Raw genomic sequence first — 19,922 nt, forward strand, 5'->3', positions numbered from 1 at the left:
GTCTGTGATCGGTGACGCACACGACGTTTTCCGGCGATGCGCGCACGCCGCACCAGATTCCTCGATGGGTGAACGTTCGAAGGTCGTTCGTCGACGCTCGTCGCCGGACACTCGGGACTCGCGCGCGGCTGTCTTTCCGCGTGGAGAACAGTCTCCTTCCCCGTCCACGGCTACCGCGCGGACAACGCACGCTTCTTTCCGCGCACCTCGTCCGCGGACCGATTAGAATACCCGCTGGTCTTATATGCATGCATGCTCGATGAGTCTCCTCGAAACCGTCTCCGCGCGGCGAGAAACGGAGCCACTCCGTCGTCGTGAACGAGAACACGATCATTGTGCACGATCGTTGTTGGAAGAGAACGATCATGGTAATTGTTTAGTGAACGAAGGTATTAAAAATGGTTGGATGCAAGGAGCGTTGCTGTTTTTAATGGATAACAGTGATCGGTTTTTGTTACTCGAGTGATACACGTAGAGCCGAAATAAACAAACGGACGGCTGTTGATACCTCATTAAGCGGATTTAATGAAAGAGCGCGAGGATTCTCCTTTTTTTCTCTTCCCCCTCCGTTAAACGACGTCGATGAAAGGCATCATTATGCAAATGGCATCGCAAGATTGACGGACAGGCTGGCTCCCTCGACAATGCGTGCGCGCCAGTATTTCTGCACGAGTGGACAATTAAATGACGTTCGCGTACACTTAATGAAAGGATTGGATGATCTTGATTAATGGTGCTAGAATTAAGTAGTACGTGCAACTTGATCGACGGGAATTCCTTCGTTCGTTTAAGAGGCGAAATATGTTATTAGCGTAGTGCACGGTTGGAAAAATGACGGTTCTGGATTGTCTCGATGGAATCCGCGAGCTTCTGCTGGGATTTCTTGGCCAAGATGGATCATTGCCGGATGCTTAGAATTGCCATTTATTTTTAATCGGTCGTTTTACAAGCCACTGTGCGAGTTCTCACAGACTAAGGATAACTGTGTTTGGTACTTGCGAAAGGTTAGGAAAATTGCTGTAAATGGCTAACGCTAAAATTTTGTAATGATTATTTCACATGACACCTATATCGCGCAACAAAATTGTACATCGAGATACACAAAGAACGTCGCGTTCCCCTTGTTTTAATTTTCTGGCAAAAAAAATGTCTTCTCAATGGGACGTGCATCCTTGACATATAACGTCACCTCCCGTAATACACTTTTGCCTTCGCTCTCAAGTAAATAAACTTCTACTGTGGAATTACAAAGAGTCGCGAGCAAGTTTTTATTTAAAACAGACAAAATTTAAATAGAATAACAATTATATTTGTACTTCATAATCTCTTTTCATCTTTACGCGAAAGTTTAATACCTGCTAAATGAAGGCAATCGGTGTTCTTCTACTTTGAATCGCAAGATGATCTTCGAAACCTGTTATTAGAATTAATTAATATTCCTTCAAAGGCTTTTCGACAATTAATTTTACGACGCACGGTTAGTTAAACGATTTCTAATTAATATACATCTTCCCAGAGGAAAGGGGAGCAAGGATCGTTCGAAAGCTACTCCCACTGGGAAGCATCTTCCAGCAAACTCGCGATAATCAACGATTAATCGCGTTCAGACTCTGATACGCGTTAAGCCTCGATTTTTCGCGAACGATCGAGAACGACCCTCGCGAGAGATGAGAAATAGAATTCTCGTTTACTATTATTAATACTAGAAGGGATCGCGTTCGAGTTGCACGGTCGACGTAATTAAAGCGCATTTCATAATGCAACGAAATTCCTATAACGCGCATACATAATTAGATGAATGGCAATTAATTAAACCGGGCAAGTGTCCGTGATCAAACGAGTGGCGATTAATTAAAACGGACCTGGTCGATATCCGCGCGCGATACGATTTGCCGTTCGCATTAAAAATCGTCGCTCTCGCGTGCCCTCGCGAAATACCCTCGAGAGTGTCGCGAGCGTGCGCCATTATAATGAACACTCTGTTCGCAGACGTTCTGCTCACCCGGAAAGAACAAACTCGAGTCGATTCCACGATACGTACACCTCGTATTTTTCTACGTGACACATAGAATTCGCACACGCGCAGGCGTCGCGAGAAATTTTCGTACGAGGCGCGACAGAAATTCGCTGGTCGCTGATCGCGGTGTCTGGGAGTCGTGACCCCAGCGATGCACTCGCGAATTTCTCGTTACGGAAAGTATCGAGGCCGCCGCGGATGCTGTTCACGTTTTACACAACCTGCGTCGCGACTCTTCGTCACGACTCCCAAGACTGGGAACACGAAAATGTCAACAGTCGCAACGTGACCGAGTTTGGTAAGCGCGACGAAGTAAACACTCGAGCGAGTCCAGGTTGCCTTTGCGACGCGGTTTCACCTGCGACAACGTAACGAACGCACCGTGTCGTTGTCTGGCTCGACGCAATATCCGTCGCGGGTAATTTCGCGCGTGATTCGTCGCCTCCGTTTCCGACGCGACTGTTATCGCATCGCGCGCTCGTTTCTTCCTCTGCGTTTCCATTTCCACGAGTTCAGCGTCGATTAATCGATGGTCGAGGAGCAGACACGCTCTGGGATACACGCTCGACAATGCGCGGAACGATGCAGCCGGTTAAAAAGGTGTAGGTGAATAAGTTCGCGTGAGAAATGCGATTTGAACCAGTCGCGGGTTATTTGCACGGCTCGCAGGTACGCCGCGCTAATCGAACCTGGCTTAGGATTGACGTTCGATGTTTTCGAGTATATCGCGAATCGTTTGTTGCAGCTGCACGGTTAACTGCGTCCGAGTCCGCTTGCGAAACGCCTCGACGCGTTTCGCGAAACTAGTTTTCGTGGTCAGCAGGATTAATGATACAAAAGTGATCGTGTAGGTCCCGCGCGGTGCAGAAGTGGCGTCGAACCGAGTACTCGGCTGGGCATGTTTAGAGGAAAGTGACAGTGATTAGTGATCGCGGTGCATACCACCGCGGTGCGCCTGGCAACGTGCTACTCCCTTATTATTTAACGAAACTCGATGAACCCTGCTGCGAAGAAACGAACGGTGAAAGGGGACTGTTCTTTGCCATTCATCAATTTCTTCTAAATCGACAGTAATTAAATGGAACTCTGGGTTCGATCAACGTCTCTGATCGCAGTTAACAGCGCGTGTCCTTCGTTTCATTCAAGAAACCAGAATTTAGTGGTCGTGCGTTATGTAGGTTAACAGTTTCGTTCACCAAATGTGTGGACTGTGCGGATGACGTGAGTGTTTAAGAATTCAACGACAGGGACGCAAGGTCCAGACTCTTGCTGATCAGAGGATTGAAACGTGCGCGAGTGCATCGTAACGTAATAACGCGTCGAGGAGTTATGATTCTGCGATCTTGAACAGCGTCTGTGCGCCTCAGCGACGATGTGCGAGGAGAAGAAGAAATGGCCACGTCTGCGCGCGACGTCCACGAGAGAGCTGGTTGATCGCTGACGAACGAGACGTCGAGCAATTAACGAAATATGCAATTAAAGGGCCGAATTGTTGGGAACAATTAAAACATCTATGGGCGGAAAGGAGGAAGTAGAGGCTGGGGACGTAGCAGTCAAGATGCCGGAGGCCACTCTGAAAATATTCAACGGTGTACAGGTAGGCAGCCGCGCGTTTCCATTAGAGCGGTTTCACACTTGCGATTTTCGCCAGATTGCCCAGACAACTCGCGAGAGCTGCAATTAGAATTATCGTCTGGCGATCTGTTGCTCGTGTGTCTCGCACGAGCGCGATTCCTGCGTTTCTGCGGGTGGCTCGCTTCGAATCACGCCATTCCTGGCCAGCGATCGTTTCGTTCTTTCTGTTCTAGGCAATCGTGTAAAATTGCGCGAAAACTAAAGGTGAAGCACTTGCGTTTAAAGAGACAAAACTGGTTTAAAAGAGTATTGGAAAAACTGAGTTGTAATCTTCCTCCGCCATTGTGGTAATTGTGCACAGGTCTTTTTTATAGGTCTCGAAATTGTGTTCTTTTTTAATATCGTGGTTATCTGTTACTGTACTTTATTAGCTGTAATAACTAAGCAAATATAAATGAAATAGTGAACGGCCATTCAGTGACCATTGTTTCAGTCACCACATGTTTCACAAATTTCTTTAAGAATATTCTTGTAGAGTAAAATGAAACCCACTTTTTACATATGGAGACTAAACCTTAAACAATTATGTATTGTCCATTTTGTTGAACGATAATCGTCGAAAAAGGATCGCAACACCGAGAGAAGCGACGCGTAAGCCGCGCGACGAAACAAATAGCCTGTAAACCGCCGCTGTGAAACCGCTCTTACCCCGTTGCGGTCGGACAATTAGGAGTGCGTGAATTTTTTTGTCAGGGTGCATTCGAAAGTGACGAACGGACCCGCTCGCGGTTGCAGTCTGCTTCAATTAATTTGAATCGAGAGTTCGTTTCGCGCATTCGCCACCACGCTCTTATCCTCTGCCCGGGAGAGTGCGTAGCCAGAAAGGGAGGGCAGGGGATTTATTATCTCGCTGAGTTATTAGGTAAACGCACGGGGTGCGCTGAAGGGCGTGAGCTAAACGATGAATATAAATTGTACCCAAAATTGAGGTTCTCTGATTTATGCTCCTCGTACCGAGTTTAGTTCCGATCCTTTGAGTTATTTGTGTTTACAGTGCTCCACATTTTTACACGAAATTTATTAATTATTTCACGAAGTTGTTAAGCGCGTGCTATTTGATAATTTGTTTTTATTTTGAATTTAAGGGTTTACCTAATGATCGAATTTGTCGCATCCTCCGTTTTCAAGGGTTAACCTAATAATTTGAATATTTGTGGTAATTCAATGATAAGCACTGTTATGTTTCTGTCTTAATCTTAATGATCTATTTAATCGAAGTATAGGGTAGTATTACAGTTCTACGGTTCAGTATTTGAAAAAGTTGAACAGAAGTTCTTCATAGAAGCTGTTCTCTTTCATTCCTCGCTTTCTTTTATTTCAAGTTTGTATTCGAGGAATGTTTTGTTGAAGCGATATAATATTAATGCTGGATATTTAGATTCATTCTGTTTTATGAATTTAGAAACCGTCTTAGACAATTATTTCCGTTTTAATAAAGAATGCTCAAATAAAACCAATTAAAAATGTTTTTCTCTAACATTTTATAGACACTGGAAAAGTAATGAGGCTAATAAAGGAATGGAAAAGTGCTATATCACAAGCGTTTTGTTCATTCCGAAATAATTAATAGCTGTCGAGTAGAGACGTGTGTAATAATTGTACTGGCACATTGCGCAAGAACATTAGCAATTTCTTGGCTGTATTTGATAACGCAATAACTATTCTAGGAATAGAATGGACATATGATTATCACCATTCTAACGCACGTATCAATTTGTATAAAGTAACATATTTCATAGTTAAGATTTAACAAATAATTTATTTTACTACATCGTGCCTCTTTAAAATTCCCCTGAAAATTTATATTTTTTATTAAACGTGTTACTTTCATAGAATATAGAACATCATAATCACAACACAATCTATTGTCTATCATTCGATCAAATTATTGTATAATCATATTTTATGTGTCGCACACAAGCTATAGTCGCACTACATAATTTATGAAATATTTACAGACGTTCTCTCAAAATATTTAACTAAAACTGACATCCATTGTACCATTTATACACGCGCGTGCATTCATCAGTGCACAGCCACGAAGGAAGTTGACTAGAGAAGAAGAGACCAGGTCCTTTATGTCTTTGACGGTCCGAGTCTGTCTGCAGACTCGTCGGCAAAGCTGCCTTTGCACGTACCTTAGACGCAAGGATAGTGGAGTGATGTCAGGAAGTAGTCATGTAGAAACTGGAGGGTTGCGCGAGGACTTGCGAGGAACTATTGCGGCGCGTGTACAGGCATCAGTATAATTAATAATGTAGGCAATGCTGTTATTTTCTGTTTTCCACGGTTAGTACACGAATGCTTTCGTTCCACCCTGTTCTACACTGCGTATTCGTGACACGCGGTACGCCATTTTGAAGATGCATCCTGGCAACCCGCGCGTAACATATTCCTTTGCATCTTATTATTATTACTGCTTTGAATTTAAATTTGTCTCATTTCAATGAAGTTACATGTATTGAGAAAAATATAAGTATTTCCCATATAGTTCTCGAAATTTGGTGTGAATATGTTCAAACACATTAAAAGGCAAACTCTTAAAAATGCGAGAGAGTTGCAACAGAAATGACTCTAATTAGATTAAATCAATGCAAAAATTATTATTATAGGCATCATTGAATATCGCGAATTAATTTCTGGAGAAACTGTTCAGATTTTAGAAATTTAAACCCTCCTCATACCCTCCTTGCTTTAAAACAATTAGTACATTTGAGTATAATGTCAATCTTGAGTAGGAGATTTGCATATGCGAGGTCTTGGCTATTAGCTAAACCGATTACGTACTTATGTAGTATTAATGGGGTTCGTGATACGAGCTTTCAACGTGGCAGTGTTTGTGTACGATCAATAATTTTCTTTTCCTCTGTATGTTTGCTACACGATATATTTAAAACAATTGGGTAACTTTCAGCACAATATTTTTACAATGCATCTCGTGTTATTAAAAATGACAAGATTGCCTTAATATTAATATTTTATACTTTTCATTCGCATTGTTTCTGTTATATAATTGTATTTATTTTTTGTATTTGTATGATTTTGTCATCAAAGTTATTAGAATTTATGGTCACGTAGAGTACATCGTGAAAAAAGAGGAAGTATTATTGTTACCATTCTAAGAAGTGTTCACAATCTTAAGAAGTGTTATCTATACAGAGAAATGATCTCATCAGTTAATAATTTTAATCGCATAATCAACTCAGCTTCAACTATCGTTCTGTGATTATCACGACTTTCTTTATCAACTACTGAGAAAAGATTCTTCCTTCCTGTTCACATACAGGTGTTAAAAAAAAACCATTTCATATTTATATGATATATAAAACACACTTTACTGAGTACTAAAGCTATATTAAATGTAGGTGACTTAGGTAACTCACTAAATATAGTATGTTCTATGTATCACATAAACATTGAATCGTTTTCCGAACATTCTGTATATCAAAATTACTCTTAAATTGTAATTCTACTGTGCAATACTATTAACGAAATTTCCCTTCTTCAAACTTCGCAATACTCATAACCAAATACTTGAACTTTTCTAATACGTATTTCTTCTTATGAATCGGAGTCAATTTATATAACGAGAGTAGTTCACGAATGCATGCAACTAAATGTAACTTTGTATTCATACTACTCACGCTTTAACGAAGTGAACGCTTTGCATCGAAAATTGAATTCATGCGTTTGTGTGTCGTATCGATCGTGAGTCTATTTTCAGTAGTAATGATAATTGCAGTTGTTAGTGGCTCAAGATGGAGTCGGAAAATTTGAGTGGCACGGTTGCTGGCGATTGGTCGATTGGTTCTCGACTTATCGCAGCTGGCTCGCCATTAGCGCGATCGATCGAGCACGTAAATGCCAGCAGGATGCAATTGCAGGGGGCACCTGCAGTTTCGACAGAACTCTGACCGTCCTTACCTTTTCCTTTTTTTTCCTTTTTTCTTTTTTTATTATCATTATTAATATTCTCACTAATAAAACAAACTGAATCGCTCGATGAAACGAGTACACAGTGATGCAGAGCTGAAGCAATAAATTGGATCCGTCGTGATGGTTCTTTTTCACTTGCGAATGTAATTGTTCGTTCGAGGACTCAGACTGCAATTTACTTGCAACAAAATTAAAATCATCGGGACGTTCAATATGAATGTATAAATGAAATGTAACGCAACAGTACAAATTATGTAAGATCATAATAGTAAAAATATTGAAATAATAAAATTAATAAATAATACATGGCATAAAACAAGGTCTTTAAATATTAAGAATATTCTCAATCAGAAAAAGTTTAAATTATATAGAAGTGCACATTGATAATTGAAATTATTATCAACTATTATTATTATTATTATCAACCCTTGTTGAAAAGAATTTAGAATAAAATTTACCTCTTTGTCGTCATGATTTTTAATTTGATTACTTATTATATATTATGTGACATAATGGGGGCGTAAAATTTACTCAGCAAAATCTGTGTATCTGAGCGTAAAATTTACTGTCTTGCGACAGCTCGCTCGAATCTCACGTAGAGTACATCGTGAAAGGACTGATATAGTTGCTTGAGTAAGATTACATGATTGCTGAATTATGCAGGGAATGAAATGAAATAGGAATGAAATACACTTAGTGCATACCTTTGAATAATATTAGAGTCGATAAAGTTCAGATTACTATAATACATGCAGTTGTGCAAATGTCAGATCGGCTACGAGAGGAAGATAAACTAATTTCGTTTATAGTCGATGGAATTCTTCCAGAGAAAGTCTATATCGAGAAGATAATTGCAGTAATAACAATTGTACAGCATTAGAACTATAACTGACAAGTCGGCTCGCCTCGAAGGTAATAAAGTGATTAAAATGCGTGGCATTCGACAGTGTTTGGTCATATCACGTTGCAAAAAGCCCTGCTCAATGACTGCAGTATGCACGTGCGCGTAAAAAGAATTTAATTTGAATTCCATAAGCAGTTTGGCCTCTCGATTGATCTATTTCAGAGTCCGTGACACGTTTCGCAAAAACAAGATTGATTGATACGAACGAATAGACGTTTGCTATGTTCATAAAGGAATTCAGCAGGTTTTTGTTAGCTTTTACACTTTTGTTACTATCTTATGCCACAATCTGACTGACCAATTGGCCTTGTTACTCGTTTAAGAAGCCATTGGAACCGGTTGCATTTTATACGGTGATCATTTTCCGCCGACAAGTTTCCATAGCTTCGCAGCAGCCATTAAATGTGTGTTTGTAGATTTCAGATCGCGTCAGTAATTTCAGAGAAGCAGAAAAAACGTGTCCGTTTTGCGAACATTGAATTATAAATCTTGTCTTTTGTGGCGTGTAATTGTCCAGAATTGAATCTGCATTGAATTAAACACTTTTCTTATTTTATTGTTAAGCATTACGAATAGAATATACACAGAACATAGGTCGACTATTGTTATTATTGTATATTTAATATTAGATCAGTAGTTGCAAAGTTACGACAGTGTGCGTTTAAATTTAATACATCCCTCTTTCGCAAAACTTTATCAAGTATCATTAAATCGAAATGAAAAATACTAACGAACAGCTTGAAAATCCCAAACAAAACACAAATCGAAAGTAACAAAATTACATTTAAGACTTCAATTTCAATACAAACAATTTAAAAACACTTGCCACGTACGCGTGCGCTGACATTAAAGATCTTACAGCTCCGGTTAAAAAACCCCTGAACAACCCTTCGCTCTCCACGGAGAATCCAGCTCGATTAACTTAATTCATCATTCACTCGCTCAGAGATGGCATCCATTTTTATTGCATCGTCGCTCGCTGCGAATGGTTGATAAATGCGAACCGTTAGTACGAGCACACCGTGTACATCATCGCGGTTCTATATAACCACGGGAATACGAAACGCGACGATTATTGTTATTTGTGTCCGCGAACTTCCGTTATTGCAGAGAATTTTCAGAGTTCGTTTCCGCTGTATGGAGCGGTGCACAGTATTTCTGGAAAATCTCTGTGGTACCGACAGGAGATCCTGCCGGAGAGAAGTTCGATGAAACAACAATGAGAATCATCCGGGGGGATTAAAGCGGGGGATTATTTTGCGGCACGAATATCTGAATCGAAGCGCCGGTTGGAGAAAAGATTTTCAGCCATGGGAATCGTGATAGAAACTGAGATTACATATATGTATATATATATATGCATATGGTATATTATATACGTTCGTATTGTACGCTTTTGCAATTAAATCCACCGACCGTGTTCTGGTCTTCCGGGTATTAACGCTTCTTCGATACGTAGAATATTTCCGCGGCAGAATAATTATTTAATGATTTCGCGTTTAATATGCGGTGAAAATTGATCGATTCACTCTGGCAGGGCGAAGAATTATTATTATTTTCGATATTACACTTTTACGAAATTACGTTTCGATGGATCATCCTTTTTTTTTGCTAGAGAATGTATTATTAACATATTATGAGCGAGTAATAGCGTGTGAGCTGAACTTGTACGGCTGGCGGGTGAAATTAGGGAAATATGATAAACGTGCACCCTTTAGGAAACGAGTAATACTTTTACGGCAGAATTTCAATGAAATTTGGAAGCTTCATACTTGAAAATTATGGATTAAGTTTAAATGAATGCAATATTTTATTTAGTTTTCTATTAGTTCATATGCATAACATGGATGAAAGTGATTAATTTTTAAAAGTTCAAGAATTCACCTGGTAAGAGAAGAGTGATTTGTAGTGGCTCTAATGAATTGGTAATTATTTTTAGGCAAATATCTGTACCCTTTTGAACGAAATTTCGACGGTTTTTAAGCAAAGCATTTAAGCAGACATGCTTGATTTTCAAACGGGTGAATTTGCTTTGCAAAAGGATGAATTTGATTTACACAAGGGTGAATGCGATTTGCAAGAGGATGAATTAGATTTACAAAGGGACGAATTTAATTTGCGAAAGGGTCCACTCCAAGTATTAATACCGTATAAACGTTTCAAGAGAACGAACCTTTCCAACTGTCGTTTTCGAAATTAGCGAAAAAGTGGAGATCGCTCTTGCGTTCGAAACTTGTCGAATCAAAGTTACGTTATACGAACACGCGTGTGCACTGTCCCGCTGATACTCACCGAAACTATTTTCAGTTTACACGATGGTATGCTGCCCATTGAAACACACCGTTCTCTGGGAACTTGGTAATTAGATCATCCCAGAGAGTAAACTATTGTTGCGAAACGTTCTGCGCCAGGCGAATTCGTAACATCACTGGGAACAATTGACCTTTGTATATCGTCCTCGAGGAAACTGGTCCAGCAATTCGGACACCTATTGACTACCTTTGCCCGGAGAGTCAAGCACCGTATAATTTCGTCTGCCTTAAATTTTCAATCCTCCCGTCACGCCAGTTCTACTGCCAGCCTCTGTTCCACTTTGTCGCGAACTGCAAACGCTCGCAGGATTGTTTGCGAAGAAATGAAATTCGCGTGCGCTATGTCACGCGACGATTATTTGTACATCAGCATTACTTATCGTGTACTGAACATTTTTCGTCACTGAAACAATCTTGAACCATAAAATTGCTTCCTTTGAAACGTGAAGAAGCGCTTTAAAAATAAAACATCACGTTCTTAGCGAGTAGAAGATTTAAATGTAACGTTCAATTGTTTTTGTAAAGAATTGGAATTGAAATGCGATGCGTTTCGAATGGTACTCAGTTTCGTAGTCTACGATATTGAAATTGAATTTAAGTAACTTGGTCATGTCAGCTTTAAAGTTAGTTTTAAAATGATTGAAGAAATCTCAACAAAGATTTATACCTGTAAATGCTAATATTATTCAACAGTATAGCGATAATATTTAATTATAAAGATACTAGTTATACTTTTTAAACGTACAATAGTAAACATTGCAGTTTTCGTAAAACAGAAAAGCTGCTTTGACGATCGCAAAGAGCTTCTAACGCAGACACCAGCACGGCCATTAGCGAGCAAATCTGGAACTTAATATCTGCTTCCAGATACAGTAATAGGCATTAGTGATACATGGTAGACGTATTTTCGAAAATAATACCCCGTTCACGTTACAATTTCCGTGTCTTTCCATTCTAGTAGCCTGCATCGAATTAATATCCTGTAACTTAATGCCTGGTACAGCGCGTAGATATATCATAGCTATCAATATTAATTGGACATGGTAATTACTACATTCTTACAATGTATCTAGGCATAGTAATAAATTTCAGCGCATTCGCAAACTTGGACGCCATAACATTCGTTTTCACTGTGACGCAAAGTAACGTGAACGCCATAGCATTTAAACTCCAAATCCAATCGTTATCCTATTTAATTTTACATTACTTCAACTTTTATAATTATTATATATTTTGAAGTTTCCACGTTATTCGATCTTTGTCTCTATTTAAAAATTGCATTTTGTATCTTTCCTCTCTGTGCGTTTGAAATCGTCTGCCTACCCTCGCAGCTCACTTACCAATTTTTACTGTTCGCGAACCTGTTGGTTATTACATAATTACATATAGATACAGTTATCGATGCTATAAAATGTTAGCAGATTTAAAAAACGCAACGAGTTAAAGCAACATTTTTCTCGTTACAGTACATGGGTTCGTTTCCTGTGGCGATTCCCGACATTGCCAGCCGCGCTGAGTACGTGCGCTCCCAACTGGAGACTCTCAGAGTGAGTACCCTTTCAGACAACATTCTCCTCCCCCCACCCCCCCCTGGCCCCCTACTTTTTTTCTCTTTTTTACGAAAACAGACATTTCAGAATAAACACCAACGTCGTAGGTGTCCTAGGAAGCGTTCGTCAACAAGACTTATTGTCCTCGTGGACGTTGTTATTATTCCTTTCGCGGCGACGGTAGGCGGTTATACGGGAAGACGGATTATTCTAGCACGCCTAGTCGCATAATGAGAATCAATAAAGTCCCGGGATAATGGGTCGACATATATTATACCAGCTCCTATTTTCGCTTTATTTATTCTCTGGCTTTGGGCGCGCGATCGCTGCGCTGGGGTTTTATACTCGAATCGAAACGGAGTTTGCATATTATGGGGTAAGCATTAAATGCGTACAGTCGATGGCGTATATATTCTGCCATCTTAACGATTAACCGTTTGCAAATACATTAGCGTGCTGTTTCTCTATTATGTATCCACTGAATGTATTTTGTGACATATAATTTTGTAAGTTCAATGGTTTCTTTAATTAACTTTGTCGGGTGTGTACTTAAATTTTGCGTTGAAACAGCAGGAATTAAGTAAGTACTGAGCAAATTTTTTACAAAATTATATCGTAAGGGATGCTTGATAATTTTTATTCAGTTTTTCACTTGCAAACCTACAATCTCATACGAAATTATACTTAATATGGTCGTGTATTTGGTACCAATTTCACTGAGATTCAGGGGTTCGCTGATGGGGAGTACAATGGTTGCTCAAACGATTTGGCTAAACTTTATGTGTTCACTTATGGTAGGCGAGCAAGATCGAGTTAGACAAATATTGGACTTTCATTCGTATAGAGTTGTCAGTTAATCCGAGCATCGTGTGTACATGGTGCTCCCTTTGTCGTGATATGTTAATTGCTGCGGTTAAATCTATGTACACCACATACATTAAACATCCATTCTTAGTAGATTAATAATGTAATTACAACATTTATTTGCTTTTTATATTGAAATTAGACCAGCGTATGATACAATAAAACTATACTTTAATCTTTAAACATTTCAAACACTTTAAATATTCAATTTCTCGGGAGAAATATACACTGTTAGAATGATAATTCCTTCTCAGAACTGCAAGCTCCATCTTCTCTGTCCACATCACGATTCATTCTCGACCATTGCATTTCAAAACCCAAACACATTAACTATTCTATTTCTCGAGATAAATATTAAAAAAAAAAACATCTTTACTGTACGAGTTACACTGTTAGAATGATAATTCCTTCTCAAAACTACAAACTCCATCTTTTCTATTCACATTACGATTCATTCTCGACCATCGCATTTCAAAACCCGAACTCCACACATATAACGAAATATTTAACTCTTCACTCGCTCAATAGTCACTCATCACTATCGCCAAATTAAAAATAAGAGCTACGAATTTTCCCACTTACAAAATTCGATCGCGCAAACCTAAATGGGCAGTCTACAAGGAGGACTCGCAAGAATCGACAGCACCAACGCGTAGCATTAAATCCCAGCACAGGTCAATCGTCGAATGATACCACTCGCGCGATAGGCATTACTCGAACAAGGGAATAATCTGTCGGCGCGCGGCTCGCGAAGCAATTAACACCGGTTACGTTCCTTCGGCTAATTAGCCTGAACTTACGGGGGCTCATAATTGCGCGCGGCGGGCGAATCAAACAACGGGCGCTCGCCGCGCGGAATAAACTTGGTCCGCGCGAGGTTTATTATCGCAAAGCTACGTTATTACTGTAAACCTAGTAACGACTACCGACCCCGAAGGGATCAGCAGAATTTCGGGACGCAGTTCCGTCGGAGTTGGATGTTTGCCTGGCCGCGGGAACGACTCGCGGAGACCACGTTCCCCGGTCTAATCTTTTGTGTACCGCGCGCGCACGCGTCGAAACGAGGAATTACCAGCCGGAATTTGATGAGGGCATTAAAGAATATCTCCTGCCACGGGGTTTTTCCACGACGTGCTATTCCATTAGACCTCGATGGACAGATTTCCATGAATACACTCCGCGGCTGCTGCTTCCCAAGCTCTTCCGTTCCCACCCCTAACTTTTCAGTCGCGAGGAGAACCGAAGACGACGCGGAGCGCCTTCGTCTTTTGGCTACCCTTTTCGCGTGGTTTATTTATGCAGCTGATTATACGTGTATTGTATGTTTATTTTGTGCGCCGTGATGTTGTCAGGTTTTAGAGGAAGTTAGGGTAATTGTAATTGAGTGGGAAAAGTTGTTGAGCTATTTTTATTGGATACATTATTCCCTTGCTTTTTTTTAAGCGTTCTCGACTCTTTTTCCTGGGTTTTCATTCGTTTTCGTGGTTATTTCAGGCACTCATTCACGCGCACGTGCTTTTGTTCATAACAATTGAAATATGCTAGGATATTGAATAATATAAGGGTATAGTTTGTAATTATATGTTGTGTATTCTTCTATTTTGATAAACATTGATGAGTTGTGTGACGAAGATGGTTTTCATTAGAAAAATTATCATTATTGTACTTTAAATAAATTTAGAAGCACTCATTGGAATCTAGGTACGTCAAACGATAGTTTATAAAATATCAGTCGCCAGTTTTGGTCCATTTCCAATCGCTTGGCTTTTTAATTATTTTATCGAAACGAGTGTTCTGCTTCATATCGAAGAAGATCAATTAATGCTTAAGATGAACTTAAAATGAACTTGGAACACGTGTTGGTGCAAAAATTAGTCTTTAATAAAAGGAACTGGAGTATTTATTTAGCATTACGATAACGCCTACAGAAAAATGATTTTATTAATAATTTTATTATAAAATCTCTATAATATACAGAAATATAGAATGCCTTAGAACGTTTATTATCTTCTCGAGACATTAATGGGCCATTAAAAGTCAGTATCGTAGCAGTTGGTGTATTCATAGAGTACGAATAGAATTCGTAGCTCACCTTTTTAGAATCGCGACCGAAACGTCTTTCTATATTACTTCCGTTAGATAAATTTCGGTATAGCTGAAACCTAATCTCGTACCTGTCACATAAATTCTAAAATTTCGCTAAGGAATTTAATAAGCCGCGTGTTACGCTTGTAATACCAGACATTTCTCTACATGCTTGAATTACTGCACGAAATCGAAAGAAGCAGGATTCCCGTGCCATCGAGACGTTTTTTAAAACATTATTAATCCTGATGCGAACTTGGTCTCTTTCACGAGCAATTAATTTTTTATAACATTATGCAACCTGAAAATTATACGTAACCACGTCCAGTAATGATGGACGTTCACTTAATTGCATTGGTAATATGCAATTAAGCAATAAATGCTTGAAAAAAGTTGGATCGCAATTTTCATTAATCTTCACTCTGGTTGATACACCATTCGAGAACTCGTTTGATTTATAATTAATGTTTAAATCGATTTAAGTAATAAAAAAATAAATACTTTGCTCCAAAATTCATAAAATATAAATATCTCATCCGTAACATTAAAAGATAATGATCCATTGCTCACAGAAATTTGATTATTGCACTGATAATTTAATTTGAGGGGCTCGAAATGCAGAGAAATAGATAATTTGTATATATGTAGACAAACGAACGCTATTACAGTTGTCAGCCTGTGTTTCGCACTGTCCACGATCACCCTCTGGAAGAATTCAAACTTGCAAAGCCTTGGTGCTTTGCTTAAACGCGCTCCAAATGTCTCGCATGTCCGTCGCGCCCCTGTTTTGAAATTCATATTTCAGATACACCCTTAGTTAAATGAAGCGAGAATCACACTCGAGTAGACAAAAAAAAAAGGAGAAACGCGGCGAGAATTATTTCAAGTCGCTGATATCGTTGCACCAATGTCCTTTTTTACACTCGCCAGTACCGCTCTGTTCCGTAGTTTGCACGAATGTCATTCGCCACGGAAAACTTGCCAAGAGAACGCGAGTACAAACGAAACCATTGAAATGCAAAACTCGAACTTCTCGTGTAACTTGCTTCTTGAAATTTTAGTTAATTAACGAATAGTTAACGAAGGGGCGCGTGCAAAGAGAAAGCATTGAGATGCAAAATTCGAACTTCTGCGAGCAACTTCCTCGAAGTTCAGTTAATCAACCGTTGGCTAACTGCTCGGATAATTAATTAACCAGTTAAACTAATTTGCTGTTAGATTTAACCGAATACCGTTTCGTTTCTTAATAATAAAAACGTATCAAAGAGAATATTATTGTTCCATCGAGCGTGACTTTAGACTGTAATTCAAGTAACGAACAAATTTCCATCAATTTCCTTGATTATTCGTTATTGCTCAGCGATATTGTACAGATTTATGTATATTTACACGGAAGTCAGGAATCGTCCTTTCACGTTCAACACTTTGCTTTCCTTTGCTCGTTTCATTAGTTTAATAGACCGGAAATATGCGGTACTCGTGGTTCTGGGGGGGATTTAAAGCGCGAGGTAAAAGTAAATGGTGTAAAAGTCAGCCAGATAAAAGAGGCGGAGAAATTTCTTACTCGTTCCGTGGAATACAATGTTGCGCGGGCACGCCCGAAGGGGGATGAAAAATAAAACGATCGCCATCGGGTATGATAATTTCATGCGAACAACATCATTCTCAGGCTGTTTTCAGAACGCAACTGTTTCATTTAACACAATATCGCGATAAATATCTTACTTTGAATCTAATCGAACGAACCCCTTTCAAACTTTACGCTTAATTCTATGCACAAATTAGATTTTTACGTTAAAAGTTGCTGGTGTTTCATAATTTTCTTCATTCTCTAAATTAAAGCGATAGAAACGAAACAATTGAAGCATCACGCGTATACATTTCAATTTGCATCGCGTTTTCAATTAGAATATTTGATCTTTAAGCTTCCTTCGAGGAGCAGCCATTAGTTTGTTAAAGGGTGGACTCGCAACTGGTGTCAACCGTTGGCCGTTCATATTTCTTCCACGGTTTACAAGACAATACGATGTGCAAATAAGGAACGAACGGGACAAAAGGAAGAGAAAGGGGCTGGAGGAGCGAAAAAAAGCGAGCATAAACCAGAGATGCTGAGTAGTCTGTGTTTACTACAATATTATGCCCTCCTTCATCGTAGCAACCAGAGGGGGTGGAGATAAAGCTCTTCCATTTGTGTCCGATTTTTCCTCTTGCAAATTTTCGTCCCCACTTTTTACGCGGCAGAGTCCGATTCTTGGTAAGGAAATTGAAACGAGCGATGCAATTCACCGGCTCCTGCGTGCCCCAGCTTTTCTCTATTTCATTATTGCAACTGTTTCTATTGTGTTGCTCGAGAAACCACTTAAATAAATGCGAGCTCTGTGCGTTCAATTGGACCGGAAGGAGACAACCTCATTTGCAATGCGTTCCACTGTGTAGATATTGCATTGCGATCGAATGAACAGCTCGGCTAGAGTTTACGTTACGAGCTGTGTGTAATAACAAATTTCGTACGCGATGAAATTGAATCTAATTGTTGTATTGTTGAATTTAAAAGACGTTGTTGTACGATCTAAAGTTTACGTTTCACTATATTGTTTTTAAGGATAGAATGTGTCAGAGATTACGCAGTTATTTGTATTGAAAAGTATTTTGTAAACTAAAACTTAGGATATAATAGTGTAAGATATTTATTTATAAAAAACAACTACTATAGTATTTAAATCTGGACATACCAAATTCATCTAACCAACTCTAACTTAACAAAATTCAGAACTTTGTATTGAACCTGAGAATTTTCTTACTTCTCTAGATTTTACATCAGAGCACACCTTTGGATGAGCAAACTAGTATAAAATCAGTATTAAAAAGGAGAGAATATTCTAAACTGCTGAATTTCAAGTTTTAAAGAATTTTAAAGTGATAAGTATTATGCGACTTTGGAATTAATTATATTGACACACGTTTCGCACGCTGGTACTAATTACAGTAATCTGAGCTTGTGGTGAAAACGTTGGGTATTTATATGGCTGAAGATGAGTGAACTGTAGTATTATACAGTGGTCAGTAGACAGGCAAAGAGCGAAGGATGAGTAAGTGGGTACAAGAAACTAGAAGAGTTGGAATTTGGGATCTATTATTAAGATATTTAGACGTTTGGATGAGTCTTAAGAAGTTTACATTGCATTGTCAGTGTTAGCAGAGAGTTAGTCACACAGCACCACGTAAAATAAACCTAAAAAATGTAAAAATGACTAGGAAAGAAAAATGTACAACTTCATTCTCGCAAAATTTTTCATTTCACATTACTTCCACGGATTCACTGTCTATAAAACGCAATCCATTTGTTTAAAGCAAAACATCAAAGTCGCTGGTGTCACCCGATAATTCGTCCCGCGATCGACGAATCGTTTCGCGCTCAGAATGGCGTAATTGGTCAAAGCTGTACGGGGTTTCTGTACGCGGCACTTGGCATTCGCGCGCGTAACGATTTTCGAGTCCCGTTTAGCGAAACTTGCCGCCGCGAAGCACGTCGGTTTCCGATTGAATGGCGTCGCGGCGCACGCGACAAGAGGCGGCCAGAAGTTGACGTTTCCTTTAAAGCGGACCCCTTTAAATCCCCTGTTCAGATCGCGGAACAGTTTAAACTTACGATCTCCAGCGGGCTAACCCAGAATTCTGTCGCGAGGAACGCGTAAGTTCCTCCGCGGCGGAAGATAATAAGTGCGAGGGGGGGGCGAACCGTTCGGGTTCCCGTTGAATTTTTAGAGATATCCCGCGGGAAGTTTCGCCGGACGATCTTTCCGTCTGACACAGTGGCATTTTTAAACGCCGCGATAAACTTTCTAGACGGCTTAATGAAATTTCTAGGCTTCGCGGTAGCCGCCGTTTTCAAACACCGAAGTCCCATTTAGAAAGTTCTTCAATACCTCTTTGTACTACGCGAACTTTCGAAGGCGGCGAGCGTGTATACGCGTGCAGCCTGTACCAAATTTCCCTCCGTTAATTTCAGTTAACTAATATCAATCTTTTAATTCGTGGCTGCTGAATTGTTGCAACACGTCCATCTCGTGTTAAGAAACAGAATTGTCGTCTGATTGTCAACTTTCTACTAACATCGCGCAAAATCTGTGTACGATTAAGCTAAATCGATACTTTATAGGATAAGCATCGACAAAATTAAATTTACACACTAAAATTTTCTAAAGTCAGCAAGGAATACCGCGAACGCGTTCTCCACCGATTTTTAATCGCGAGCGTCTCATTAAATCAACTCGAAGCAAGCATCCTCTCGTCGAGGCTCGAACGATTTTCCCAGAAAATACTTTCAGTTGGAGTAAAATCGCTAAAAAGAAGGGTGCTGCTGCTGAATTGTTACAACACGTCCATCTCGTGTTGAGAAACAGAATTGTCGTCTGATCAATTCTCTACTAATATTGCAAAACGCAGTGTACGAGCGAGTTAAATCGCTACTTTACACGATAAGCATCGACAAAACTGAATTTGCACACAAAAATTGTCCAAAGTCAGCAAGGAATACGGCGAACGCGTTCTCCAGCGATTTTTAATCGCGAGCGTCTCATTAAATCCACTCGAAGCAAGCATCCTCTCGTCGAGGGCTC

At 39.7% G+C, this 19,922-nt stretch overlaps 1 protein-coding gene across 4 annotated transcripts in view; it reads left to right on the plus strand.

Moving 5' to 3' along the window:
* Nucleotides 1-19,922, plus strand: part of LOC143424536 (EGFR adapter protein) — a 261,708-nt gene that overhangs the window by 11,831 nt on the left and 229,955 nt on the right. For 2 of the 4 annotated variants that reach the window (XM_076896665.1, XM_076896666.1), the window contains exon 2: nucleotides 12,271-12,351. In XM_076896665.1, coding sequence (XP_076752780.1) covers nucleotides 12,271-12,351 — 81 coding nt within the window. Of the gene's footprint in view, nucleotides 1-3,438; nucleotides 3,615-12,270; nucleotides 12,352-19,922 lie in introns of those variants that run through there. The other 2 variants (XM_076896664.1, XM_076896667.1) reach the window with 2 other exon arrangements.

The sequence above is a fragment of the Xylocopa sonorina genome, chromosome 6, assembly GCF_050948175.1.
Source record: "Xylocopa sonorina isolate GNS202 chromosome 6, iyXylSono1_principal, whole genome shotgun sequence".
NCBI lineage: Eukaryota > Metazoa > Arthropoda > Insecta > Hymenoptera > Apidae > Xylocopa > Xylocopa sonorina.